This window comes from Penicillium solitum, assembly GCF_028829755.1.
Source record: "Penicillium solitum strain IBT 25940 chromosome Unknown utg000008l_segment0_segment0, whole genome shotgun sequence".
Lineage (NCBI taxonomy): Eukaryota > Fungi > Ascomycota > Eurotiomycetes > Eurotiales > Aspergillaceae > Penicillium > Penicillium solitum.
In genome coordinates this window covers 4,403,947-4,428,717 of record NW_027072127.1, presented here as the reverse complement: position 1 = coordinate 4,428,717, position 24,771 = coordinate 4,403,947, and the positions used below count along the sequence as shown (strand labels likewise).

The 24,771-nt window shown below is 48.3% G+C and overlaps 13 protein-coding genes across 13 annotated transcripts; 8 read left to right on the top strand and 5 right to left on the bottom strand.

Annotated features, from left to right (window-relative positions):
- Nucleotides 1-88: 88 nt before the first annotated feature.
- Nucleotides 89-1,675, bottom strand: N7455_010979 (wax synthase family protein; the record flags this gene model as incomplete). The annotated part of the gene is made up of 1 exon (XM_040960120.2): nucleotides 89-1,675. The coding sequence occupies one exon, from the start codon at nucleotides 1,673-1,675 to the stop codon at nucleotides 89-91; it is 1,587 nt and encodes a 528-aa protein (XP_040809508.2).
- Nucleotides 1,676-2,375: 700 nt separating this feature from the next.
- On the top strand, nucleotides 2,376-3,277 carry N7455_010978 (SDR family NAD(P)-dependent oxidoreductase; the record flags this gene model as incomplete). Its single annotated transcript, XM_040960064.2, has 3 exons — nucleotides 2,376-2,431; nucleotides 2,498-2,928; nucleotides 3,006-3,277. The coding sequence occupies 3 exons, from the start codon at nucleotides 2,376-2,378 to the stop codon at nucleotides 3,275-3,277; spliced, it is 759 nt and encodes a 252-aa protein (XP_040809482.2).
- A 247-nt stretch (nucleotides 3,278-3,524) lies between these two features.
- On the bottom strand, nucleotides 3,525-5,030 carry N7455_010977 (uncharacterized protein; the record flags this gene model as incomplete). Its single annotated transcript, XM_040960074.2, has 1 exon — nucleotides 3,525-5,030. One exon carries the CDS (start codon nucleotides 5,028-5,030, stop codon nucleotides 3,525-3,527), a length of 1,506 nt encoding a protein of 501 aa, XP_040809484.2.
- Nucleotides 5,031-5,952: 922 nt separating this feature from the next.
- Nucleotides 5,953-6,753, top strand: N7455_010976 (HpcH/HpaI aldolase family protein; the record flags this gene model as incomplete). Its single annotated transcript, XM_040960112.2, has 1 exon — nucleotides 5,953-6,753. The coding sequence occupies one exon, from the start codon at nucleotides 5,953-5,955 to the stop codon at nucleotides 6,751-6,753; it is 801 nt and encodes a 266-aa protein (XP_040809494.1).
- A 941-nt stretch (nucleotides 6,754-7,694) lies between these two features.
- N7455_010975 (RidA family protein) lies at nucleotides 7,695-8,193 on the bottom strand (the record flags this gene model as incomplete). The annotated part of the gene is made up of 3 exons (XM_040960057.2): nucleotides 7,695-7,919; nucleotides 7,989-8,062; nucleotides 8,142-8,193. 3 exons carry the CDS (start codon nucleotides 8,191-8,193, stop codon nucleotides 7,695-7,697), a joined length of 351 nt encoding a protein of 116 aa, XP_040809480.2.
- Nucleotides 8,194-9,057: 864 nt separating this feature from the next.
- On the top strand, nucleotides 9,058-10,477 carry N7455_010974 (uncharacterized protein; the record flags this gene model as incomplete). The annotated part of the gene is made up of 4 exons (XM_040960061.2): nucleotides 9,058-9,303; nucleotides 9,369-9,494; nucleotides 9,556-10,144; nucleotides 10,210-10,477. 4 exons carry the CDS (start codon nucleotides 9,058-9,060, stop codon nucleotides 10,452-10,454), a joined length of 1,206 nt encoding a protein of 401 aa, XP_040809456.1. The 3' UTR covers nucleotides 10,455-10,477.
- Nucleotides 10,478-10,790: 313 nt separating this feature from the next.
- N7455_010973 (uncharacterized protein) lies at nucleotides 10,791-11,516 on the bottom strand (the record flags this gene model as incomplete). The annotated part of the gene is made up of 3 exons (XM_065606557.1): nucleotides 10,791-10,850; nucleotides 10,922-11,180; nucleotides 11,227-11,516. 3 exons carry the CDS (start codon nucleotides 11,514-11,516, stop codon nucleotides 10,791-10,793), a joined length of 609 nt encoding a protein of 202 aa, XP_065460520.1.
- A 595-nt stretch (nucleotides 11,517-12,111) lies between these two features.
- Nucleotides 12,112-14,238, bottom strand: N7455_010972 (uncharacterized protein; the record flags this gene model as incomplete). The annotated part of the gene is made up of 1 exon (XM_040960070.2): nucleotides 12,112-14,238. One exon carries the CDS (start codon nucleotides 14,236-14,238, stop codon nucleotides 12,112-12,114), a length of 2,127 nt encoding a protein of 708 aa, XP_040809436.2.
- Nucleotides 14,239-14,893: 655 nt separating this feature from the next.
- Nucleotides 14,894-17,910, top strand: N7455_010971 (DEAD/DEAH box helicase; the record flags this gene model as incomplete). Its single annotated transcript, XM_040960111.2, has 4 exons — nucleotides 14,894-15,209; nucleotides 15,282-15,469; nucleotides 15,523-16,883; nucleotides 16,941-17,910. 4 exons carry the CDS (start codon nucleotides 14,894-14,896, stop codon nucleotides 17,908-17,910), a joined length of 2,835 nt encoding a protein of 944 aa, XP_040809502.2.
- A 546-nt stretch (nucleotides 17,911-18,456) lies between these two features.
- On the top strand, nucleotides 18,457-20,276 carry N7455_010970 (uncharacterized protein; the record flags this gene model as incomplete). Its single annotated transcript, XM_065606556.1, has 5 exons — nucleotides 18,457-18,720; nucleotides 18,774-18,899; nucleotides 18,955-19,128; nucleotides 19,299-19,659; nucleotides 19,780-20,276. The coding sequence occupies 5 exons, from the start codon at nucleotides 18,457-18,459 to the stop codon at nucleotides 20,274-20,276; spliced, it is 1,422 nt and encodes a 473-aa protein (XP_065460519.1).
- Nucleotides 20,277-20,428: 152 nt separating this feature from the next.
- Nucleotides 20,429-20,644, top strand: N7455_010969 (uncharacterized protein; the record flags this gene model as incomplete). The annotated part of the gene is made up of 1 exon (XM_065606555.1): nucleotides 20,429-20,644. The coding sequence occupies one exon, from the start codon at nucleotides 20,429-20,431 to the stop codon at nucleotides 20,642-20,644; it is 216 nt and encodes a 71-aa protein (XP_065460518.1).
- A 514-nt stretch (nucleotides 20,645-21,158) lies between these two features.
- N7455_010968 (uncharacterized protein) lies at nucleotides 21,159-21,878 on the top strand (the record flags this gene model as incomplete). The annotated part of the gene is made up of 1 exon (XM_040959884.2): nucleotides 21,159-21,878. One exon carries the CDS (start codon nucleotides 21,159-21,161, stop codon nucleotides 21,876-21,878), a length of 720 nt encoding a protein of 239 aa, XP_040809634.2.
- A 1,111-nt stretch (nucleotides 21,879-22,989) lies between these two features.
- On the top strand, nucleotides 22,990-24,495 carry N7455_010967 (uncharacterized protein; the record flags this gene model as incomplete). The annotated part of the gene is made up of 4 exons (XM_065606554.1): nucleotides 22,990-23,291; nucleotides 23,353-23,903; nucleotides 24,002-24,335; nucleotides 24,390-24,495. The coding sequence occupies 4 exons, from the start codon at nucleotides 22,990-22,992 to the stop codon at nucleotides 24,493-24,495; spliced, it is 1,293 nt and encodes a 430-aa protein (XP_065460517.1).
- Between the last annotated feature and the right edge of the window lie 276 nt (nucleotides 24,496-24,771).

Genomic DNA, 24,771 nt, shown 5'->3' with positions numbered 1-24,771 from the left:
ATATATAGTCGATCATGTAATTTATTTTATGCACATGCAATGACTTCAAGAATCTTGAAAGTAACATGAAATTCCGGATCTATTAACTCTATAACACCCGTATGCCACTCCCCCAGTATGTACCATCACTCCAGTACCGGAACCAGGGCTGATTCCAGCACCACCAACCTTGGCCCTGTAGCCCAAATCCCAATGCGCGAAGTGGACTAATTGGAACAGGCTCCATCAGCCATAGGCCACCCTTCGCAAAGTCATCCGCGACGAGGCCACCCGAGGCCATCAACCAACAGAATACAAACACAAAGTTCGCCGTTCGTCTCAGCGATCTCGGAGTACCAGCCAAAAATGATTTTGGAAGGATCGACGTCTTGAAAACCTGCTCTGCCATAATTGCAACACCCTGCAAAGCGAAAAATAGGAATGTCCCGGACACGGGGGATGTATCTGCAATCTGGGTATGGCTTCCACAGGCATGCACAAAGCCGCTAAGACAGAACGCCACCATCACGTAAGTGACACGACGGACTTGCAGATGGGAACCCAAGCCGGCTGGAAGTATGGATAAGACCCAGCGTGCTGAAGCTACGAATCCGTAGCGGAAAATTTGGTGCCACCAACGACCCCAGCAGCCCGCCAATCCTTCATCAAGGACCGGGATGAAGAATGGCCCGAATGCATCGGAATATAGCCACGGTGCACCCAACGGTGCCGCGGTCAGCTTCTTAGCCCCGTTGGGGAATGCGAGAGATAGCCCCAGGAAGAAGATTGGGTTCAGTGAGGTCACAAACTCGAGAGCAAAATACACACTTATGGCGCTGTATAAACGTTGACAGAGCTGGGCCATGGCAGGATGCAATGTGAGATTTGTGAAGTAGAAGAAAGGAAATGGTGCCAGTGAATCGGCTGAACTGAGACCTCGGAAGTAAGGATCCGGCATCAGGATTATGACTTTCAAGATGTCAAGCACGAGGTACGATATGAAGAACTTCCGAAAGGCAGCCTGTAGACGGTGTTTGCCGCTGGGATATGTGGAGGGTTCATGGGCGTTGATTCTATCCATGAATCCTGAATGCAATTGGTCGTGAATTGGTCGTGGAAGAGGGCCCAGATGGGAAGCCCGCCAGTTCCATTCTGGTCCCCTCAGGTTGAAGAGCAGTCCAGCGGACCATTCAAGACGATGCCAGAATTTTTCGGGATATGACCGCCAAACAAAAAGGTTGTTGTCCCGCTGTGTGCATATTGGATTGTTCAAGTCGGACGACTTTGTGATAGTACTAGGTTTAATATTGGCGTCATTTTGAGACTTGATATCGACAGGTTTCCGTTCAATGCGCTTGAAATCATGTTCAAGGTCTGTAAACACAAATAACGTGGTATTCCATACTAACCACCACGCGGTAATCAGGCCAAGCATATAGCCATTTCCGCCAACGATTGCCCGTCGGTTTTGTAAGATTTCAATTGCAATTGCAATAAAAAGGACGAAAAGGCCCTTTCGAACATATTGACCGCCCCTGCTGCGAGGAATGACCAGACCTATCAAAGGTAAAATGTGAAGGATGACAACATGATATAGGAAAATCGGCTTGAAGATCCCTTGTTCCAGTAGCGTATCCAGTTGCTTTTCATAGTTCTTGGCTATATCCCTGTAGGAGCCATAGCGGGGATCGGCCATGTGGGACACGGGGGCGCCACCGTGATGCCTCGGTAGTACGGACAGTAGTACGGAGTACTTGGGGATGCGCTAAAATCACCGATTCGATACTAGAGGAATCAAAGCTTTTCATAGGAAAATGCCCTTGAGCAATTTTCGGTGATGAGCTGAATATTTGATTGAATTTATGTTGGACAATATATAGCATGAACATATAGGTGACGATTTGTCCCCAAAAAAAAAAGATATATATCATCACGTGCCTGGAAGCAATGTCTGTTAATGCCTCAGGCCACAATCCAACCACGCTCCCCTTACTACAACCACCATGGACGCGACTATCTTTGCAAAAGAGAAAATATTGGAGAATCAATGCAGAACTCAAGATTAACACGTCAGACAGATATCGAGGCTGACTTTGAATAGCGTCGTCACTATCTATCTTTAGGGCTGTTGATCTATCTTTGTCGTTGAAACCGTTGGGAGGAGCTCCTTCATTGATTGAACCCACTCTACCCACTTTTCTTATTCCATGAAATATACTCGTTCCACGGGTATTATGCGTGGCAATCGAGGACCTGCAGCCTGATTGCTTTTGATAACGGGAGTATGCCACGCCTGCGGGGTAATATTGGGGTCCCACAATATTCAATATCTTCTTCCATGTCGTCTTCAATGTCCTTGTCGGATCAGTATACTTCCACTTCATATAGTCGCAAAAATGGCATTTAACGACATTCGAGGTAAATTGGCCGTAATCACCGGCGCATCGGGAGGGTAAGCATGACGCCGGCGATTTGTACAAGGACATGAAGCTAATTCGCGTCAATTCTTCGACTTTAGAATCGGTGCAGCTTGCGCACACCAACTTGCACAACATGGAGTTCATCTCGCCTTGACCTACTCGACCAATTTGACATCTTTGAACAATATTGTCGCAGATATACACTCCAAGAATCCCACACAAAAGCTTCGCATTTCAATCCACCAGGTTGATGTTGGGTCTAGCGATCAAATCCAGGCTATGTTTCAACAAATTGATGTTGAGCACGGCCAACGACCAGACATTCTTGTATCAAACGCCGGATATGGCAAGCGAATTCCCGACGTATCGGATATCTCGCTTGAGGAGTTCGATTACACCATGAACATCAACCTCCGCGCTGCCTTCATTCTTGTGAAAGGTGTGGTAGAGCACATGAAGGCCCAGAAGTGGGGGCGGATCATCTTCATGTCCTCCATCGCCGCTCAAGGCGGAGGAATTAACGGCTGTCGTAAGTCAATCTACTATCCTCGATCCATTAGCCTTTCATTCTTTCGAGACAATTGCTGATTCAATTCCCCATTCTAGACTATGCAGCCTCCAAGGGCGGTCTTACCGGCATGATGAAGAACCTATCAACACGACTGGCAGAGTATAACATCAGTGTCAACGATGTGGCCCCGGCTATGATCGGTGATACAGGCATGCTTTCCTCTGCCGCGGCATTCCCCGAAGTGGTGGAGAGTATTCCTCTGAAGCGGTTAGGAACTCCAGAAGAAACAGCGAACGTTGTTACTATGCTAGTGAAGACTGGGTACATGACAGGCCAAAGTCTCCTCCTAGCTGGAGGGTTGAAATAGGTTCTAGAATTAGGCACAATTTTATTTAAACATTTTCCAACCTAAACAGTGCTGCTTCTTTCTGTACGCCGTGAATAATAATAACATATATATAAAAGGTTTATACAGTCCTTTGCGGTGGCCAATAGACTATATCCATTTCCCTAAGCTAAAATATACCATAACTATAACCATGTGGCACGAACCCATATTCTGATCCAAGCAATACACGAGTAACAAACAAAATACAAAACAACATAGTTATTGATCAGTACATCTCGTAGCGCCAGTTGAGCTGTACCATTTCCTCTGTGACGCCACCCTTGATCACCTTGGCGATTTCCACAGGATCGCCCGAGTCCAAACGTTTGTTCTCGCGCAGGACAAGCCAGCGGTATGCAGTGATAGTGAACCCGAACAAGACAGCAGCACCCATAAGCGTGCCGAAGGCAGCATAGAAATGGGGCTCTCCAAAGTATAGGTATGAGGCCCAGATGTTGGACGTACCACCGATGGCATTAACCAAAGCAGAGGCAGCCGCTCGCTTCGAGATAGGTCGTGCAAGATGCAGGTTGATGGTCTTGTAGAGGAGTAGCTGAGGACCGACGGAGGCGAAGGGCAGGATCATCATCGAGAAGTAGCGAGCGCCGACGTTGGTACTGGCAATCGGGATGATATACATCGGGATCGAGATGGCGATGCAAAGGATGATGATTGGGTATACGGTATTCTTTCTATCGGAGTAGAACATGAGGACGTAGTAGACGAGACCGGCGAGGATATAGGGGGGTGCCGTGAGAAGCAAGCTGACCGTGCTGGAGAAGTTGAGCGAGGACACGAGGGTGGGGAAGTAGTTGGCGATGGAGCCCTGTGTTTGGGATAGCATGTTGCAAAAGATGAGCAGGACCAGCTTGGGGTCTCGAAGGGCTTTAGCAAACCCTTTCAACACGCTCTCATCTTCTGTGCCCTCTGCCGCACCAGCTTCGGACTCGATACGCCACACAGCGCAGTCGCGCTCAATCTGGGAGAGTATGCGGCTGTTGTGGGGGAATTCTGGCATGATGCAGGCGCAGATGATGCCAATGCCGACAGTGGCACTGCCCTCGATGATGAATAGCCACTTCCAGCCGCGGATGCCGTGGTGCCCATCAAGTTGAAGGATGGCTGCGGCAAAGAGACCACCGAAGGCATTACCAACTTGCTGGGCAATGTATAGCCCGGCAATACGCTTTCCTAGCTCCCTCTTTGTGTACCAGGCAGAGAGGTAATAGATGGCTCCGGGGAAGAAAACGGCTTCGGCGGCTCCGAGGATGGCTCGAACAGCGAGGAGTTGACCATATGTTGTGACCGCCGCTGTGCAAGCCGAGATAGCACCCCAGATCGTTACGGCACCACATATGTACATGCCTGGCCGGGAGATCTTTGTAATGATGAGGTTGCTGGGAATTTGGAATGGTAGGTAGCCGACAAATAGAATGGAAACAGCCGTGGCAAATTGCTCAGTAGACATGTTCAGATCTTCCATGATGCCTTGAAGTTTCGCAGAACTGAGGTTTTGGCGATCTATATAATTCAAAATATAGAGGATTCCAATGGTTGGAAGGACAAAGAGGTCAACCTTGCGGACAATCTTCTTCTTGAGAGCATCAAACTCATCGTCGCCGAGTGCACGAAGTGACTCTGGCATGCGGTTGTAGGCATCGACTTGCCCTTCTGCCGACGATACATTGTCTTCAGCCAGGACAGACTCTTTCTTGTCCAAAGGGAAAGACATGAGGAGGGAGTGGTGCTTGTGGTGCTTGCCAAGACCACGGGGAGTATAAACAATGGAGACTGTGCTGCAACAGAGAGTGTTGCAGGCTGCAGGTTGCAGGCTGGATCTTGGAGACGATAATAAACAACGAAGACTGTTGCAACAGGGAGTGTTGCGGGTTGCAGGCTGGATCTTCGAGACGATACTTGAGCTCCCCCTATATAGTTCAACCCAGTCTCTGCATTTGCCGACTTAGCGGAGAGTCATTACCAATATCCGACCTCGGGTGTCAGCTAATGACCAGAACTCCTTTTGAAAGAATCTCGAGGCATTCATTGGTCGAGATTGGTTGAGATCCGGTCATTCGTAGTTGATAAGTGAAACGAGTAGATAGGCCTTGGAGATAAGAGTACACATGAGCGCCCAATTGTTATCTGTCCAATTAGAATCGATTACCCCGGATGCAAAGTTTGGTTGAAATCTGGGGTGCATTGAGCTAGGCTTGGGAGGAGCTCTCGCATGTCCCCGAGGTCGATAAGAAGTTTTTGGGAGGTGCAGGTGGGCTTTTCTTTCGGAGAACGGTGCGGTTTAGTGGCCATTTAGACAGAATCCACAATATCGGAGACGAGCCCCGCATAAAATATAAAACTTTCAGGTGGGCCGCTAATCGAAACTGTAAACAGGCGATAAGCCACCCCGAGGTTTGCCACTAGTGTGCCCTAACTACATGCAAGAGCTCATGTTGACCATGTCTAAGCTCCTCATTTTGGGTCCATGTTTTCTATCTTCATTCTAGATGAATGAGGGGGTTATGGATACGTAAACTAATAAATGATACTTAAACTAGCATCTTATCGACCTCTTTCGTCTTCATCTCACTCTCAAACCCTCAACAGACAACTCCAAAAAATCACCTCTACCTTCTAATACTTCTACCATCACAATGGCTTACCCTACCGCCCTCACAACCTCAATCGAGAACTCTCGATTGAGACTCCTCAACAAGATTAAGGCTGGCGAGTTCCCGCTCATGACCTTCATGGCCATCCCCTCCATCCGCCAAGCCCAGATCGTTGCCCTGACCGGTGTCGACGGTATCATCATTGACTGCGAGCACGGACACATTGGCGACGATGCCATGCATAACTCTGTCTCTGCCATTTCCGCCCTCGGCGTCTCCCCGGTCATCCGCATCCGTGGCCCCGCCCACGATATTCTCAAGCGCGCCCTTGATACCGGTGCCCATGGCATCATGGTTCCCCAGATCAACAATGCCGAAGAGGCAGAGCAAATTGTCGCTTCTTCCAAGTTCCCTCCCCAGGGCGTGCGAGGCCAGGGCTCAGCCTTCCCCGCAATCGGCCACGGCCTCACAACTCCTGAATACATGAAGTCCGCCAATGAGACCATCATCACTATGATTCAAATAGAGACCCGCGCCGGTGTCGAGAATGTCGATGCTATCTGCGCTGTGCCCGGTGTGGATCTTGTCTTCATTGGTCCCAACGATCTTGCCCAGTCTCTGCTTGGATACACACCTGCTCGCGGCGATGAGCCTGAATTTGTTGCTGCTATTGATAAGATTATTGCTGCGGCCCGCAAACACGGAAAGTGGGCTGGCCGCATGGTCAACAATGGTACCGCAGCTAAGGAGGCTCGGGAGAAGTATGATACCGTCGCCATCACTGGTGACACCAAGGCGATTCAGAACTGGTACATGGCAGAGTTTGATATTGCTCGTTCATGAGAGAGCGCATGATTTTATGGCATATTATGATAGAATTTCGTATAAAAAATTTTAAATAGACAAATTAAGTTTCTATACTTCTTCACCTCTACGGGCGACTAAGTATGCCACTGGTTCATAACTCACTCGTTGATTTATATTGCTAGGTATTAATTTAGACCTACTCTTACTTTACAAGTATGCGAAGATATTCCGGCCAGGGATCGGAGACTAATTATATAGTCAAAGGTTACATGTAGAAAAGTCTCTTATATAGAATATACTTTTTTTACTGCCCTCGTGTATATCTAAAAAGATAGCTAAAAGATATCTAAAAGGTATATCCAAAGACAGCTCAAAATACAGCTCAAAATACAGCTCAAAAGAACCTAACGATTCTTGTTGTATATGTCTCCGGCGATGAAAGACGCGGTGAGGTAATATCCAATGAGAGAGTTATGAACGGGTGACATACTTAGTCGCCCGGACACCTCTCTCTCTACATCAATTAAATCTAACTTCGAGTTCAGAGAATCTCCGATCTAGCTACATGTCTTGGTTCAGACATAGGAAATTAAAGCCCACTAGTACTGTTAATCCCTCAAAACATATATGCCCTTGCTGTCTAATCGGGTAACCAAAAATGGAGGAAAAGAAAAGGAAATTTATTGATTTGTAGTACATATTATTGCTTAAAGAACACATTCTCTTATCTGCTCGCTCGCTTGATTTTACGAACAGAAGCTTACGTAGTCACACATAATACGTCCACGGGTTGTTTCAGCTTTACTAGTACACATGCGCTTAATGAAGGTCATGTCCGTCATAGCCAGTTAGATACCAGTTAACAATTACGTGGTACATTGCTTACTTCACTCTACATAATATAGCAACTTGATACTCTATTCAAAACAACATTTTAATTTTCGTCTATATTCTAGCCATTTTCATAATATCATAATTTAAGCTTGCGCAATACACTCGATCTCAATGACGGTGCCATTTCCGGGGGCAACCGCTTGAAGACATGAGCGCGAAGGCATGGGCTGTGGGAGGAAATCGATGTAGGCTTCGTTCATAGCAGCGAAATCCTTCATATCGGCGAGGTAGACATTGTACTTGACGACCTGCTCAAGAGAAGATCCGGAAAGCTCGAGAACCTCCTTCAGGTTTTGCAGAACGGTTCTCTGTGTAATAGCAACAGAGAGTCAGCCAATGCCTTAGTACCCGATAACTGCTTCTGCAATTGAACTTACAGTAGCCTGCTTAATCTCTCCTGTGGCAGTCTGGCCCGCGCAAAAGACGAGCCCGGGGACCTTGACGGCAGGGCCTGAATAGCTTGATTAGTAGCTTTCCTTTTTTGTTCATTCTTCAAGAGAATGCAAGGTGTTTTGCATGCAGATACTCACAGTTGTGAGGCTTGGTAGGGAACTTCTCGCTGGAGATGAGTTGACGAGACATCTTGGTTGGTGATTTTGAAGAGTATTGGGGTTTTGTGATGGTGTAGTTTCAAGAGTGTGTCGAGAAGTTTGAAATTCAGAGGTACTAGAAAATGAGCTTGTTTAAATTGCTCAAGCTACCCCTCATACCTCTCTATCCGAGGCATCTTGCCAATCAAGAGGCGGGGCAATTCTCATTATCGCAATGGAGGAGCAGTTTCTTTTTGGTATTAGTTTATTTGTTATCACTCTTCCGGGGGATATGGCAGGAGGAGTGGGAGGGAGGAGTGGGAGGAGGGAGGAGTGGGAGGAGCACATTATTTGGGGTAGATTATTGCGGCTATATTTCTCAAAATATCTATCAGTGTGTAAATCCACACCTTATAATCAAAATTGACTCTGTGGCCGCAATCACGACTTGTATACAACTCCACTCTCCGGCAATGCCCGGCCATACTTACTCTTCCAATCCGGGTCTAGCGCCAACCTTATCGTTTATGCTTAGGTACAACGTCCATAGATACGGCTAAGGCAGAGGAGCCACCCCCCCCCCCGAGGTCCCGTTTATGATAACCAAAAATGAGAAGCGAGCTGAACCATCCGGAAAATGTGGGGAAGTGTAACAGGGAGCATCCAACATCACGGTTATCACGCCAAAATCTTAGTGGCGCACTAGCAGTGGTCGATGATCCTCCTGCTCTCATCGCATCTAATCTTACGGAATGAAGCATGCCATACTTCCCTCCCCGGATATCGGATATACCGATAGGGTTCATGTCTCGCCATTGGATTAGTATATAAAGATATAGAACTCGATCAGATAATCTTCCTTGTATTGTCTTCAGCATCAATCACAACACTGAACATTCTTCGCATATATATCACCATGTCACTTTCTGCTCCCTTCAATCCTCCTGCAGCTGACTTGCCTGGCAAGCCTTTTGTCCCAACATGGGTTCCCCCGCCGGTTACTCAGCAGAAGGAGAACTTTGCCGAGCTTAGCTCCATTGATCTTTCTTTGTTGGATTCGGATGACCCTGCCGTTGTTGACAAACTTGTCCAGCAGGTTAAGGGCGCCATTCGTGATGATGGATTCCTTTTCCTCGAAAACTACGGAGTTTCCTTAGAGCAGGTAAGTCTTGGATCTCAAGTCAAATTCCAAAACCAACGTCACTAATAACGTATCTTTTCCAATAGCTCCACCGTCAGTTCTCTCTTGCACAGTATCTATACAACAACATTAGCGAAGAGGACAAGCAGCGCCTTTTGTTCGATCCTGAAACTGGTGTTTGGTCTGGTTACAAACACCCCTACGGATTTAAAGTAAGAGGATCTCCCTCATGCATCAACCAACCCTATACTTACTCTCCCTTTTTGTGATTAGCGCGAACGCGGTCCCGAAGATGGCATCGAGCAATTCAACTGGTACAAGCCCGACTGGAACGACATCAACCGTGTGCCTAAATGCCTTCACCCCTTTATGGACGAGATCGAAGAGTTCTCCAACTATCTGACCAAGTCCGTCAACCGTCGCCTCCTTACTCTCTTCTCCCGCGTTCTCGAGTTGCCCGACGACTATCTCTGGGATAATGTCCAATCACACGGTTGTCCAACTGGTGAGGGTTACTTCCGCCATGCGCTTTTCCGCCCCGTCCAGAAGAAGACCGAAGAGGCATCCAAGGGTCTGCGCATGCACGGACACACTGACTTCGGTCTGACAACATTGCTCTTCTCTGTCCCCATCTCGTGTCTCCAGATCTGGGGCCGTGATGAACAGTGGTACTACGTACCCTACAAGCCCGGTGCGCTTGTTATTAACATCGGTGATACCCTGGAGATCGTTTCTGGTGGCCATTTCAAGGCTACTCGTCACCGTGTCTACAAGCCTCCTGTCGATCAGTTGAAGGAGGAGCGTCTCTCTCTGGTCCTCTTCAACAGCTCTGTTGGTGATCTGCGCATGGGTCCGGCAACAGGTTAGTAGATTGAGATCATGCACATTGGTTAATCACAAGAACCACGCTAACGACGTTTTTTATAGAATCTCCTCTTATTCAGCGAGTGGGCTGCGTTGAGGAACAGGGTGTCTACAAGGAGTTCAAGAGTCTCACATCCAAAGGAAAGCTTGTACCTACCAATCGTCAATGGCGCGAAATCCAGATCGCTACTGCTACGGATCCCACGGATCAAGAGCGCAACAGAGTTGGTGCTGACCAGGTTCTCATTGATGGCAAGATTATGCACCAACGAGAGTACATGGGTGTCAAGGTTGTCCTGCCAGTTTGAAGGTATAATGCAGGCAATGAGTGGAAGTGTTTGTTGTTTTGATTTAATTACCCCTGGTTTTTCTGGATGATTTATGCCAACAGATTGTATGCAAAATCCAGATATATGTAGTAGCGTTTCAATTTGATACTTGTTATATTATACATTCTACGTACGTACATACATCGATACGTAGTACTAAAAGGTCCCGTGCTTTAGAATGAGTTTACCTTTTCTTCTTCGATTACTGCTTATTTTAGTACCAAGTGAGCGTATAGTGGTAGAGTAGGAGAATGTAGATGTTCATTTGTTAAGTTGTGAGAAAGGAAAACAAAAGTTTCAACAAACTTTTGACCCCTATGTATCGAAACGCGGCGATAATGATAAGTTTGACAACGCAAAGTAGGTTCCTCCGGCCTAGGTAGCGCATCAATCCTCTTTAATGGGAAGGTCTTTAAACTTTCCTTAGTCGTTTTGTTGTAGCGCACCTTGATAATACACTCAATGTCGTCCACTGTGTGTACTAGAAGCCGGATATTCCTCGCCTGTATTTTGGGGGCCTCATCTGGATCTGGGAGGTACTTTGAACAGTGTACGGGAGTTGGGCTCGCACGCACACCATGTCCGTCATCATGGGCTGCCGTGGGATACTTTGCTGGTGTATTCCTCTCAATCTCCTCTGCCGCCGTCGGAACTTCTTCTTGAGGTCGAGCAACATCTTCCTTTGACTGGGGCTCGCGACGCCCCCTGATAGTCCGACATCTTATTCCAGCTGTGTCAGCTCTGGTAGAACCCCACGTTGTTGCCTAGTGGTTCGTCGGGATTTGGTGCGCTGTGGGGACTCGGGAGGATAATCTCTGTCAGGCAGCCAGTTGAACTGCCTGGGGAACCCTCCTGTCGGGTTCCACTCATCGTTTCCATCTTCACCTTCTCTTGGTGATCATCGTTAGGTGGAACCGAGCGACGGGATTGTAGTGAGGGCTCAACATCTGACTCGCTTGCCTCGTCATATCCCATGCAAACGCCCTCTGATCCAACTCCATCCGATTCACCCCTTTCCTCCGAAGAGCTCTTGTCAGACATGCCTTGACGCTCATGCTCCTTTTCACCACGAATACGGGCTTCATCCCGCAAATGAGAGATTTTGCGTAGTGACCGCACCCCTCACATGTGCAATGTGGTCTGGGAGTGGGATAGGAGAAGGAAGAAAGAAGAAGAGAGAGAGGTTGGAGGGAAAGGGGTATTTATGCCCAAAAGGGAAGGCGCCTGATCCCGCGGGAAGGTACCTACCCAGGTACTCACATTTCAAAGGTTACATATACATACCGATTTTGTATACATCTGAAAAGGACATCTGAAAAGGACATCTGAAAGACAACTGAAAGACATCTGAAAAGAGGATCTAAAAAGACACCTAAAAAAGACAGCTAAAAGACCATCTAAACGATTATCTAAGAAGACCGCTAAAAAGACGGCCAGAAAGACAGCCAGAAAGACATGACAGGGCCGCATAAGCGGTCGACTATTCTTGTATTTGTGAAATGAAATCTTCAATCTCCGGGTCTACCTAGGTATTAACAATGGAATATAGTTGAGAATGATTGAAATGTGCAAACCTGCAACAAAATACTAACACAACACACATTCGTAAATAGTAAGAGCGTAAGAAGACCGTTATTCATTTGTCCAACTCGTCCAAACACGACAAGATGAGTTTCCCAATCTGCCATTTCTGTCTTCGCTGGAAGACCTTTCTCGCCCACATCAGAGCCCCTTCCGTATCACCATCATGAACACCCACGGCGTCCATTGCACCAGGTAGGCCGGCATGTATTAGCTGCCAGGCAATCAAAAAGGCTTTATATGCATACAAGGTCACCCATGGCGCTTCAGAGTCCAGTATGACCGTTTCATTCAGATATCGTAGGAACCAGTTGACATGTGGTTGTATAGCTTTGGCCGTGTTTGTATCACACAGAAACTGCGACGGTCCTAGGTATGTCGATTGACTAAGAACGGCGTTTATGCTTCCTTCCACAATGCCGCCAGTATGAGATGGTGACCACATCTGCAGCTCGATCATGGCAGTCTCCCAAGTCGCAGCGCATGAAGTCGCGTGCTTTGTTTGTGCTGTGTGGTTTCCGGGGCAGATAAACGGACTCAGTGCTACAAGGGACGATCGTAATGCCCCGAATCGTTCCATACTGAGCATCCCCGTCATTGTAGACCAGCCTGAGATTTCCCGGGCGCTAGAGATCAGAAATTGCGCAATGTTGATAGCGCCGTATGGGTCAAATGCTGGAATGGAGGTGATTTCGTCATCAGAAGAAAGGAAGCGTCGAACAGCATCAGTGTATGTGACCGAGGGGCCGGCATTTCGTGCAACAAGTTGTCGATGAGCCCATTCGGCAGCAGAGGATGATGACCATTGGTCTTCTGGACATGGCATATCATGCTTGATTTCCAGATGTGAAATTGAGCGGGGAATAGAAAGGAACTGGTACCAAAGCGCGTCTATTTGATGGACTGCAAAAAGGGTCCGTTTGTGTGACTCGGCTTTGACAAATTCCCGCCATAATGACTCCAAATCTGCGGTCGCACCCAACTCAACAGTCATTGGCTGTGTCATTCGTCCAGCGCGAGCCAGAGAGATGATATGCGAATGCATCTTGAGGCCGTATGCTGAGTTATCGCCACAAAGGTACATCATGGCACAGATTTGAAGGAGCAAGTATGATTGGACCAATGTGGTGATCATTGTTGAAGCATCGGGTCTTTCTTCATCAGAAGCAAGGAGAGCTCGGGCTTTATGGAAGCAACGTATAGAAAAGCTTTCGCCTGAGCCTTCTTGGTCCCCGCATTCTGGGTCTTCGCCATATTGATAGGCAAGGCAAAGTATACTGAGGACTAAATGAGGAGGAACTTGTGTCGGATCAAAAGTCGAGGAATGGAGGAAGGGGAGGAAATGGGAGACTGAGGCAAAAAATAAATTGCAGCCTCGTGAGATTTGCAAGGAAGTCGGGGCCCAATCGTCTTGGAGTCGAGGGCTGTTATTCGGCGACAATCTATCCAAAATCGGGTGACTAAAACTGTACTCGGCTAGACTTGTATCGAGTGGCTCGGCTTCTGAGGTGGACATCGGATGTAGTTGGTTGTCAAGGTGGTTGGTGGGCTTCAGGAAGGATGTCCCTAATAGTAAGCTCCGCTCCAGATCTGTAGCATCCTGGACAATCTGATCGATAAGAGCAGAATCGCTCGTCGTTGATTGGTGTTGTAACAGGTCTCTTGTGATTTGTGTCTTGGCTACCCCGGCCCTTGGCGCAGCAATATTTGGGTTTTCCGTGGGGTGGCCACGGTCAAATTGCTGCTGCTGTTGCTGCTGTTGCTGCTGATACCGCATCACCGGGCGCCAAATCGCATCACTATCGAACCTCGTCTCCTCTCCTGGGCTCGAGTGCACGGATCCGGGAGATGGAAAGCCACCATTGCTTCCTGTAGACGAGACCGCTGTCGGCGATACAGAAGAATTCAGCCTGTCTTGTCTGGGTGCTGGTTGGCGCTGTGTTCTCTTTGTCACTCGGTGCTGCTCATGCTCTGGATGTTTCCTCTTCATGTGACGATTGCGCAAGTCGGGACGGGAGAAGGTAGCGTGGCAAAAGTCACAAGGAAGCGACGCTTCAGCCTGAGAGCGGGAGTGTAGTGTTGAATGTCGCTTGAGGTTCTCATGTCGAGTGAATCGACTTTGACAGACGAGACATTGAAATGGCTGATAGGATGGCATAACTTTGATCTGCGAAACTGACATGATTCGTAACGAAAGGGGGTAAATATGGCTGCTAATGAATCAGTGGGAACCTCTCAACAACCTTGGAGCGGATAAAATCCGGGGGACCGGTCATACCCCACGCAGGCGTCGGGGTTTCTCCGCACGACAAAGGATTACCTCCGAACTACTGACAACAGTATAGACGAGAGTATAGACGAGATGGTACAGTGCAGGAGCTTAGTTCATTCATGAATATTTTTTGGATAAACTCTCGTCCCAGTCATCAGCTTGTTATCGTACTCGCATATCAACTAACCTTGTAAAGACCCCCCGTGGGGCTTGCCCTATACCGAGCGTCCACTCAGCGGGCGGCGAGTTATCAGCATATCTTTACACGTGATTAGCGCCACGTGATTAGCCCCGCTTTCCTATCGGTCACGTGCAGTCGTGTCTTGACGCGTCGGGCGCTAAACCCAATTTGTAATTATATGGCGTAATGTGACAGCTCTAGTGAACAATCCCTATTCTCTGGGTATTCATCGGTGGTCCTTTGCTGTTAAAATTGTCAATCGAGAGAATATTGTTGAGAAGCAGCATAGGGCCCCGGATACATTTGCACTTATCCAACCGTCCACGATCTCCCCATCTCCATCATTGCCAAAGTTTGTATCAATTGCGTTGAAGCCAAAGAAACATGGCAGGAAAACGCAAGTCCGATGTCTCTTCTATCGAAGATCAGTCTAGTCGTGCGCCAAAATTCACTCGCATAGCTCCGACTTCGAACGCCGAAAACGCCAGCTCAGGCCAGAGATTCGGCGAGACTGCCGACTACATTCCGTTGAACCAGGATACTAGCTCAGGCGAGAGATTTGGCGAGTCTGCCGACTTCATTCCATTGAATCAGCTCTCGCAAGTAGTTGGTGCCGATGAAGAGGACGAAGAAGCGCTCGATGTGATCCAAGGATCTCAGGAAGTGAATGAAGCCTCTCTAACAACCTCCATCCTCTATGGTATGCTCATTTTTAAATAATATCGGTTCCTCCCCATCTATCGTAGAAACTATACTAAACCACACCAAATAGGTATTGTTTCCACAAAGATCGTTGGTGTACGCTTTTATAGGGGCCGTGCCAACCCAGGTGAACGTGTCATCATAAATCGGGATGCCAATAATCAATATGATCGCAATGCTATTAGGGTTGACAATGTCATGGGTGCCCAAGTTGGCCACATTCCACGACAGATGGCAGCGAAGTTGGCGTCCTACATGGTAAAGTTCCAATAATATTGCTTTCGGGGCATTGCTGACGTTTGCTATCAAAGGATGCTCGCGACCTCATTATTGAAGGCACATTGACTGGTGCGATTGGAGATTTCTGGTGTCCGGTTGATTTGAAGCTTTTCGGGACTCGCGATCCTACCAGACGATCCAATCTGAAGCAACGAATGCAGAATGACAAGCTTCCTGTTCGCCAACTTAACGAGTTGGAGCGTGAGGAACGCAAGGCAGAGAAAGCAACCGAGAAACAGCTGAAGGAGGCCGCAAAGCAAGCTCGCGCTATGGCTCTTGGCAAAGCTGCAACACAATGGCAAGCCAACCAGAACTCAGAGTATGCGAACCTCTCGACCCCGACGGGACTTGGTGGCGAGCAAAATGAGAGTCTGGAAGAACTCCTTAACCAGAGCTCCACATTCAATCCCCGAGATATTGGTCAGGTTGTAGAAACCTTCGGACAGAAGGAGTCTGACCTAGTCAATATGCCGATGGTCGATACTCCACCCGGCCTTTCCACCCAGTTGCTTCCATATCAGCGTCAGGGACTAGCTTGGATGATCAAGCAAGAATCGCCAAGCCTTCCCGCAAAGGGTTCCGATGACATTGTGCAGTTGTGGAAACGGACAAATACCGAATTTCTCAATGTCGCAACAAATTATGCCACGGCCACGGAGCCAGCCCTCGCCAGCGGTGGCATCCTTGCTGATGATATGGGCTTGGGCAAGACAATTCAGATCATTTCTTTGATTCTTGCAAATGCAAAGCCTCTCACTGCAGGCTCCTCTAAGACCACTTTGATCATTGCCCCTGTCGGTGTCATGAGCAACTGGAGGAATCAGATCCAGGATCATGCCCACAAGGAGACTGCCCCGAGTGTCTTGATCTACCACGGCTCTGGGAAGAAGGAAGCTGCGAACTTGGCAAAGTATGATGTTGTGATCACCAGCTATGGAGCCCTGGCCCTGGACTTCAATCCGAATGCCAATAAACCGCCTGTTAAGGGCATATTTTCGCTGCATTGGCGTCGTGTCGTACTTGACGAAGGCCATACCATCCGAAATCCCAGTTCCAAGGCCTCCCTTGCGGCTTGTGGCCTGCGCGCCGACTCCCGCTGGACCCTGACCGGAACCCCCATTATCAACACTCTGAAGGACTTGTATGCGCAAATCCGTTTCCTTAAGTTTTCCGGTGGCTTGGAAGATTTAGGGATCTTCAACAGTGTCTTGATTCGACCCTTGACTGCAGGGGAGCCCGAGGCTCGACTGCTTCTTGAGGCTCTCATGAGCACCATCTGCCTGCGACGTAGGAAGGATATGAGCTTCATCAATTTAAAGCTGCCCGAGATGACATCTCGCATCATTCGAATCAAGTTCAATGCCCATGAACAGGAGAAGTACAACGCTTTCCAGTATGTATCGAATTACTACCTACACAGTGAAAACAAATTTGCTAATAACAATCATAGAACGGAGGCCAAAGGTGCTCTTCTCGACTTCAAGGATAAAGATGGCAAGACCAAGTACTCCCACCTCCTTGAGGTTCTTCTCCGTCTTCGCCAAGTCTGCAATCACTGGGCGCTCTGCAAGAACCGCGTTGACAAACTCATGAGCATGCTGGAGGAACACAAAGTCGTGCCTCTGACACCTGAGAATGTCCGTGCTCTGCAAGAGATGCTGCAGCTCCAGATAGAAAGCCAGGAAATGTGTGCCATCTGCCTTGACAACCTTGAACAACCCGTCATAACCGCCTGTGCCCATTCCTATTGCCGGGGCTGCATCGAGCAGGTTATTGAACGTCAGCACAAGTGTCCGCTCTGCCGCGCAGATATCAACGAAACCAACACACTCGTCTCTCCAGCTGTGGAACTGGGTGAAGGCACAGACACCGTTGAGGCCGACCCCGACAGTCCAAGCAGTAAGATCGAGACCCTGGTCAAGATCCTGACTGCTCAGGGTCAGGCACCAGGTACAAAGACCGTGGTTTTTAGCCAATGGACCTCGTTCCTGGATTTAATCGAGCCACAACTGGAGAAGCGCGGAATCAAGTTCGCCCGCGTAGATGGCAAGATGCAGTCTGTTAAACGCGATAACTCCATCAACTCATTCTCTAACGACCCTGAGTGTACCGTCCTTCTCGCAAGTCTAAGCGTGTGCAGTGTTGGCCTCAACCTTGTTGCAGCAAACCAAGTCATCTTGTGTGACAGTTGGTGGGCGCCAGCCATCGAGGATCAGGCTGTCGATCGTGTGTATCGACTTGGGCAGAAGCGTGAGACGACGGTCTGGAGACTGGTTATGGAAGATAGTATTGAGGAGCGGGTATTGGCGATCCAAGAGCGTAAGAGGAGCCTTATGCTTGCTGCTTTCCGGGAGACGGCGAAGAAGAAAGCTGAGGATAGAGGCACTCGCGTTGCAGATCTTGAGGCTCTTTTGCAATAGAGGCGTGACAGGGTGCTAGAGGTTGCATCTCTTTCCTAGTTAGTGGTCGACATAGGTGACATGAAAATTGTCTGATCTTCCTTCTTTCGTCCCATCTCCCTGTTCTAGATCACATGTACTTCATCCCATAATCTCTTTCACTAAATCCTTCAGGTATAAATACCCCCTCCCCCCCTCGTTTCTCTCTTCTTCTTTCTTCCTTCTTCATCCCCTTCCCTTTCCCCTTCCCCCGGTCTCCATCGACATTGGGAGCTCAGCTCCTGCCTCTTCCTTTCCCTTCTTTGCCCTTCCCCTTCCACTGCCCCTAACCCAGCTGCACGGGTCCTGTGTGCGGCACCTTCCCCTTCCCCTAACCCAGCTGCACGGGTCCTGTGTGTGGCACCTGAACAAGACTTGCACCTTTACGCGGTGTTCAGGATGAGTAGCCTTCATGGTGAAACCAAGCAAGTCCCTATTATCTAGAACTGAAATAGAATTTGGTATTGAACTGTTCATACCCTGTTCTTTTGTAATGCTTCTACAGTAACCTATAGACTAGTAGTCATAATGGCCCCATCTTCTTTTCCGTCTCATCCCTCAGGTCTGTGTTCGAGTTTCAATCGTCTTTGTCTTGAGGATCATAACCAGTCTCTTCCACCTCACCCTCCGGATCTATGTTCGAGCTTTGATCGGCTTCGACTTGAGGACCATAACCTTTCGACGCAAACACAGCCAGATGTTAACTCAACCACCACCTGCCAGTCTTTCTCGTCCCAACCATCACGTCTGCGTTCAAGTTGGCATGTGCTCGATCTTGATATTACTTTCGAGGTAACGCAAAAGCCTCCACGTTCAATGATTGGAGTGACACGCTAATCACATAGGACCCTATTGATCAGCTTTCCCGCTATGCCAGCTTTTGTGGCCCTATTAACATGTATCCTGAAGACAACGACCCCGCCAAGTGGACAGTTCTCGAGGTCGTCGCCTTCCTTTGCCGAGATGAACCGGTTACATGGGCCTATGGCCTCGTCCCTCTCGTCCCTCCCGATTCTGTGGCGCTAGATACAAGCATTCGCGGATCACAACAACCTCATCGATGGCAATTCTTTGCTCTATCACGTCTGCGAGCGTAACATTCAAGGCCTCCCCGGACTACGTATTATTCCTCATCACCAGTATGTGCTGTGTGTTATCGCGTGGCTGCAGCTACGATCTCCACGATTCACTCTGGGCCCGGTACATACTCAAAGTCCAGCTCTTGGGTATAAATAATCGCTAGGTCACTTTGCTTCTTCTTCTTCTTCCTTCTTCCTCACTTCTTTCTCACTTCTAATCACGCTCCCGTCACCAATCGCTGGTGCCTGCATCCTATCTCATCATTCATTACTGATCTAACATTGAGTTAGGCTGGTGCCTACCGAATCGGACAGAGGAAGCCGGTATCTGTATACCGAATGATTGCCGGGGGCACCTTTGAGGAGAAGCTTGATAGGGAAAATGCTTTTAAAAGTCAGCTCACATGTCGAGTGGGTTGTTATGGAAAAGACTCGGAGCGCGTCTGCAGCGAATCCAATGACTTCCCTAACTCATCGTATACCAGTGCCCAACCGTACGATGTAGCTTGGCAAGTAATCCCACAATCGGACTTCGACAAAGACTCCTTTGCATACGGCACAGCTTTTTCGACCGCAGACCCTCCAGCACAAGATGCGACCAAGATGCACCCTATCCCGTGGAAGCAATTGCATGGACTCCTTGACTCCTTCGGTAACTAAGCCGCACGACGTCGTAAACGTGCCCGCCGGGAGAAAGAGAGGCAGGATAACATTACCTCGGATACCCATATCCCTTCCTAGGGCCTTGTGGCCATTGCCAAACCACGATTAGGCCCCCTACGCAACACCGATTTACGATTTCGAATCAGTCAGATCGACGGAGCACCGGACGTCATTGGCCCTGTGGTATCACTGCTGCTAGCCGTCAAAGCGTTATGGCAGCAGGTTGGAAGCACAACAGCCCTGGCACGTATTACGTCCCTAGACCACGCCGGGCTAATCGACTTTCGTGCTCGCTTTGTGGAAGGGGAACCCCGAGTTGTACGGGCAATGCGGGAAGATCTTGGCGCCTCGCTGGATTCCATTCGAGATGCCGCAGCATTAGCTGAGGGCCTGTTGCTGGTGGATAGGTGCATTGAGACAATGGCAGATACTGGTATCAGGGCAGAGATTGAAGCGATCGCAACGCTGATGCGGCCGCCGCCGCAAACCCCCCTGCCTTCTTCGCAAGACATGGAGCAACTGGTAATGGATTTCTTGGGGTGGGGGGGGAACTGTGACAATGGCTGCCGAGGACGGCAACTGGCTTCTGACGGGGGCAGGTTGTGAGGGCCTTAAGGCCTGAGGCTACCAATGGGGATTACCAAGGCATTTAAGCATGGTAGTTAGTTATCTTACGTAGCCATTCGATAGTAATAGGATCATATTTACCACTACGAGTCTTTTCCATAACATGGGTTGACCAAAGCAACCCCGTGCGTATGGGGTCAAAATCACTGGACCCCTACCTTGCGCATTACACAACTAGTCCCGAGAAACGTGGCATTGAGAAGTCGGTCCTCGAGGCAGACACTGGAATGATAAACAGCATTTTGTCATCTGAGTGCGCTGCGTCGATAATAACGATCAAGCTCTCAGGTCCAGACATGGACCCTGGCGACAGATTGACAGCTGCGCCTACAACGCTTGCGCATTGATTTTCTGTAAGTACTCGTCAGGTTTGCCGTTTTGGGTTCTATTCTTTCTCTCGGTGTTATCTTTATTTCTATATTCACGTTGATAATTGCAGCTATCTTTCAATTATCTGACACTTTTAGATCAACTTGGATTTATCACTTAACACATCTCTTATAAGATGTAGTCATATCAGTGGCGTCCGTTATTGCCTTCCATAGCGGAGGTATATGCGATGCTCTTTCAAACCCTAATCACATGATCTGACAAGCTGAATGATATTACAGCGTACGGATACCGTTCTGAAATTACACTGTAGCAATACCGAGCCTTTGCCTGATACCTGTATGAAAGTTACACAAGTCTCGAACTGAGGGGCTTGGCAGACTGGAATGTTCGATGCAAATAGAGCAAAACTGGGTCCTGCAATCTGCCCTCAAGTTCCCTTCGCTTCTTCCCAACGACGTCGTACAACAGAGAGCCTTGTGTTGTTGACCTCAGCTTTGATAACCAAGGCTCGTCAGTAAGGTTTCCGCAATGATCTCCACTGTTATTCTAGCTTTGTGTCTTATTGGAGATGATGGACGGCGGCTAACTACTTCCGGCTCTGCTTTAGGCGACCCCTCATCGGACACGACGTATACGATGACCAATAGTCATTCCGGTGGCGATGCCTATCAGCCTCAGATAGATGATCCATGGGACGAAGACTCGCTATATGCCCCCACTCCCGGTTACCTTGATCGCACACCTTCCCTCCTGTCCTCTCCTAGCCCTACCCGGGATTGTGCCACGGATCGACTACAGTCAAGTCAGCTAAATTTCCTTCCCTTTGCTGAGTGGGGGAAAGGCGACGAATACGATGAGTATCCCCCTCATTATGTTTGCTACACAATCGCCTGGAAACTGGTACTCAACCGCAAAACGGTGGGTAAAGTAACCGAAGACGACTTGATCGTAGCCCCCAGTGAGTACTGGGACGGAACGTTGAAGGCAAATGTTGAGGACATGTTGCAAATGAAAAAAAAGCGTAGCCAACGCGTTCGCTCTGAAGGCACAGCTGTTACCGTGTCGGTCAACGACAAGTCGTTGAAGGATTTTGAGAAATTCTATAGTTCTACTAACATTGATTGGAAGCCAGTGGAGAAACAGCTACGTAAGTGGAGCAATTTGCTCCGTATGGGCAAAAAGATTAGGGTTCTTATTGCCTTCAATTACGACTCGAGGAGCGCTTTGACCTCTCATGGCGTGCTGTGATTCGTGAATATAGTTAGTGATAAGTTAGACCGATAGGCACCTCAGCCGCAGCTGGAAAGCGGTCCGTGCTCGTAACTGTTAAATACAACGCAATGGTAACAAATATATGTTCCGCGTCGGGCATGAAAAATCCCATTCATATCCGATGAATCATGGAAAATCTAGAAATTTAAACCATAGTGAATTAGATAAGGTCTCGTTCCTTTGGAAGGAGTATTCTCGAGTCGATACTAGAGGAGTAACGCCAAGTGTTCCGTACTGCTATACGGTAGGAAAAAGCAATTCACTAGTGCGCCAAGGCTAGGCGAACGGCATAGCCACCTGGGCACCAAGGATGTGCCCCAGGTGGCTCCCGCGGTCATGACCAGGGGCTCTGCGCGGTCGCTCGATTTCCCCTCTCCAAAATTCCTTGGTGCTCACCTATGGCCATGTGCTGTCAACCCATAACGACACGTGAGCCCAAGAGAGAACAAATAGGGCCATCGACAACCGCTTAAAAGGACGATACAAGTGACCGATTTTATCAGGATGGAGCCCCTTCCAAAGCGCAGATGTTTTTGTGGTCGTAGATTTTCGAGATATAGCGACTTCGTTGACCACCAGCCTCATTGTCCTGGCGACATGACACTGACTAATAGAGTCTCCGAATACCCTTCTTCTCCTGGGATTCGTGTCAATAGAAGATCGACTGATGATTCCATTTCCAGCCCTTATCATGGTCATTCGTATACCGATATCTCCCCAAATGAGCCGGATAATGATTCTGATGATCACCACCCTCATCACCAGCAAAATCGTACCACCAAAACCGAATCCAATAGAGTCTCTTTTGGCAGCAACAACAGCGGGGCTCAAGTCGGAATCAACCACGGTCCAATAACCTACAACAACTCATCTGAGAACTATGCCAATGAATATCACCAATCTAGCGGTGGACAGATCTTTAATGGAGATATAACAGCGGGGCGAGATATTCATATAGGTACGATCGACTTGCAGTGATATAAGGATGACGTTTTGTTCAGACTGCGGGGAACTAACGGTATATGGCTCAGATAACACCATCAATAAAGTGTATTCGCTTTTCCAGAGTACAGCACATGCTCCAAAAATGATTAATCAAGCGCAAAATGAACTTGGCATGTTGAACACTGTTCTCACAGTCGCCGCAGAACGATTCAGAGAGTGCAATGTTACCGAGGGCGAGCGCAAGACACTAAATGCGGTTCTTAAAAGCTGCGATGAGGCTTCCATGGAGCTTTCCCAGCTGAAAGAGCGTTTTGAGCAGGCAGACGAGCAGAGCCAAGCCAATCTTGAACGCTTTGGTCTAGGATTGGAAGAAGTAAAAGATATCAGAAGAACACTCACAATGAATATCCAAATTTTGAATGCCCTTACCACTGAGATATCAAGGTATGGCTTTGCAATGAAGGTTAGTATTGAAAGCTTTCTCAGCTAATTCCTTTTTGAAAAGATCATCACAAGCCAATGTTGAGCGACTACTGAGAAAATATGCTGGCGAGTTCGAAAATGGGAAGCGCGACATCTCGAGGTATTCCCAGGAATCGCTTGCTGAAGATGAGTCGGAAATTTGGAGACAGGTCAGGAAGGATCTACAGATTATAGGCATTACTGCTGAATCTTTCCGGAAAAATCATGCCTTGATAGTCTCGACTCTTCGAGACTTGTTACCAGAGATTGGAGCCCTTTCTACCGAAGATATCCGCCGCGTACCACATGTTGCGAAGTCGATGAATCCAATTCAAAAGCAACTGCTTGAGAATGAACTTCGTGCAGCTGCTTCCGGAGATATCGATTTACCCAAGAAGGAAGAGCATTATTCTCCTCCGCCCCACTCTCAACCTCCACTTCAAAAGTTTGAGAACCAGGATGAAGAAATCACAAAGCACATGAGGTCTCTTGAGCTTACGAGTGGGCATAATTCACGCGGAATAGCTCAGGATCTTCGCCTCGAACCAAGGTCGGGCTATAATGCTGATACACAAAGCTCTGTATCTTTTCTCGGTAAGATACATACGACCCCAATTCCCCCAATGGCGATTGCGCTACTTGTCCTCTTTTGCCCACAAGTCTAACGTGATGTGAACCGATCGGTGCCGCAGAATTGGGAAAGTCGGATATTTTGAAGCAGATAAAGCCCATTCAAAAGGGCGGCTACTCGCGCGCTGAGCGCGAGGCCCTTAAGGTAATCATTCACAACAGCGTTCTGAGCTCAATGCGACAACTCTTGGAAGGAATAGAAGTTTTAGGGATTGAGCTAGAGGATTCCCGCAACGAATACCACGTCCAAGTCATTTTACAGCAGCCAAAACATATTCGGGGTGACAGACTTCCTCCTAGGGTCGGTGAGGGGATTGAGTACCTGTGGCGTGACGAGGGTGTACAGGAAGGTTTCAAGCGTTCTCACGAGTTCCAGTTGAATGAATCTGCTGAATAGTGAGTTTTTACTAGATTTTTTGAAGCTTTTTTAATAACTGACCTTGGCCAAAGCTTCTTCGATGCCATCGTGCGTATCGACCAGCCCGACTACCTCCCCACTGACCGAGATTTGCGCAAATTGGGTTGTGTTTTAGCATACGATAAAGGTCACCTGTGACGCAAAAGCCCCAGAGTAATATTATAAAGCTATTAGTGATTTATTTTCAGCTGGACGGGAAGCAAGATGCAGTTTCAGTATAGATTTGTTCATCACTAGTTGTGGTACATAGTACTCTTATTCCCTTGGCTACATAGCCGATGAACATAAGTACCACTGGAATGAGATAAATCAAGTACGAGGCATACTGTACGAACATGAAGTTGACAGATCTTTCATTTTGAACTCAGTGAAAATGCACCTGCAATAGAAAGCCTCCTGCATTTCCAACTATCG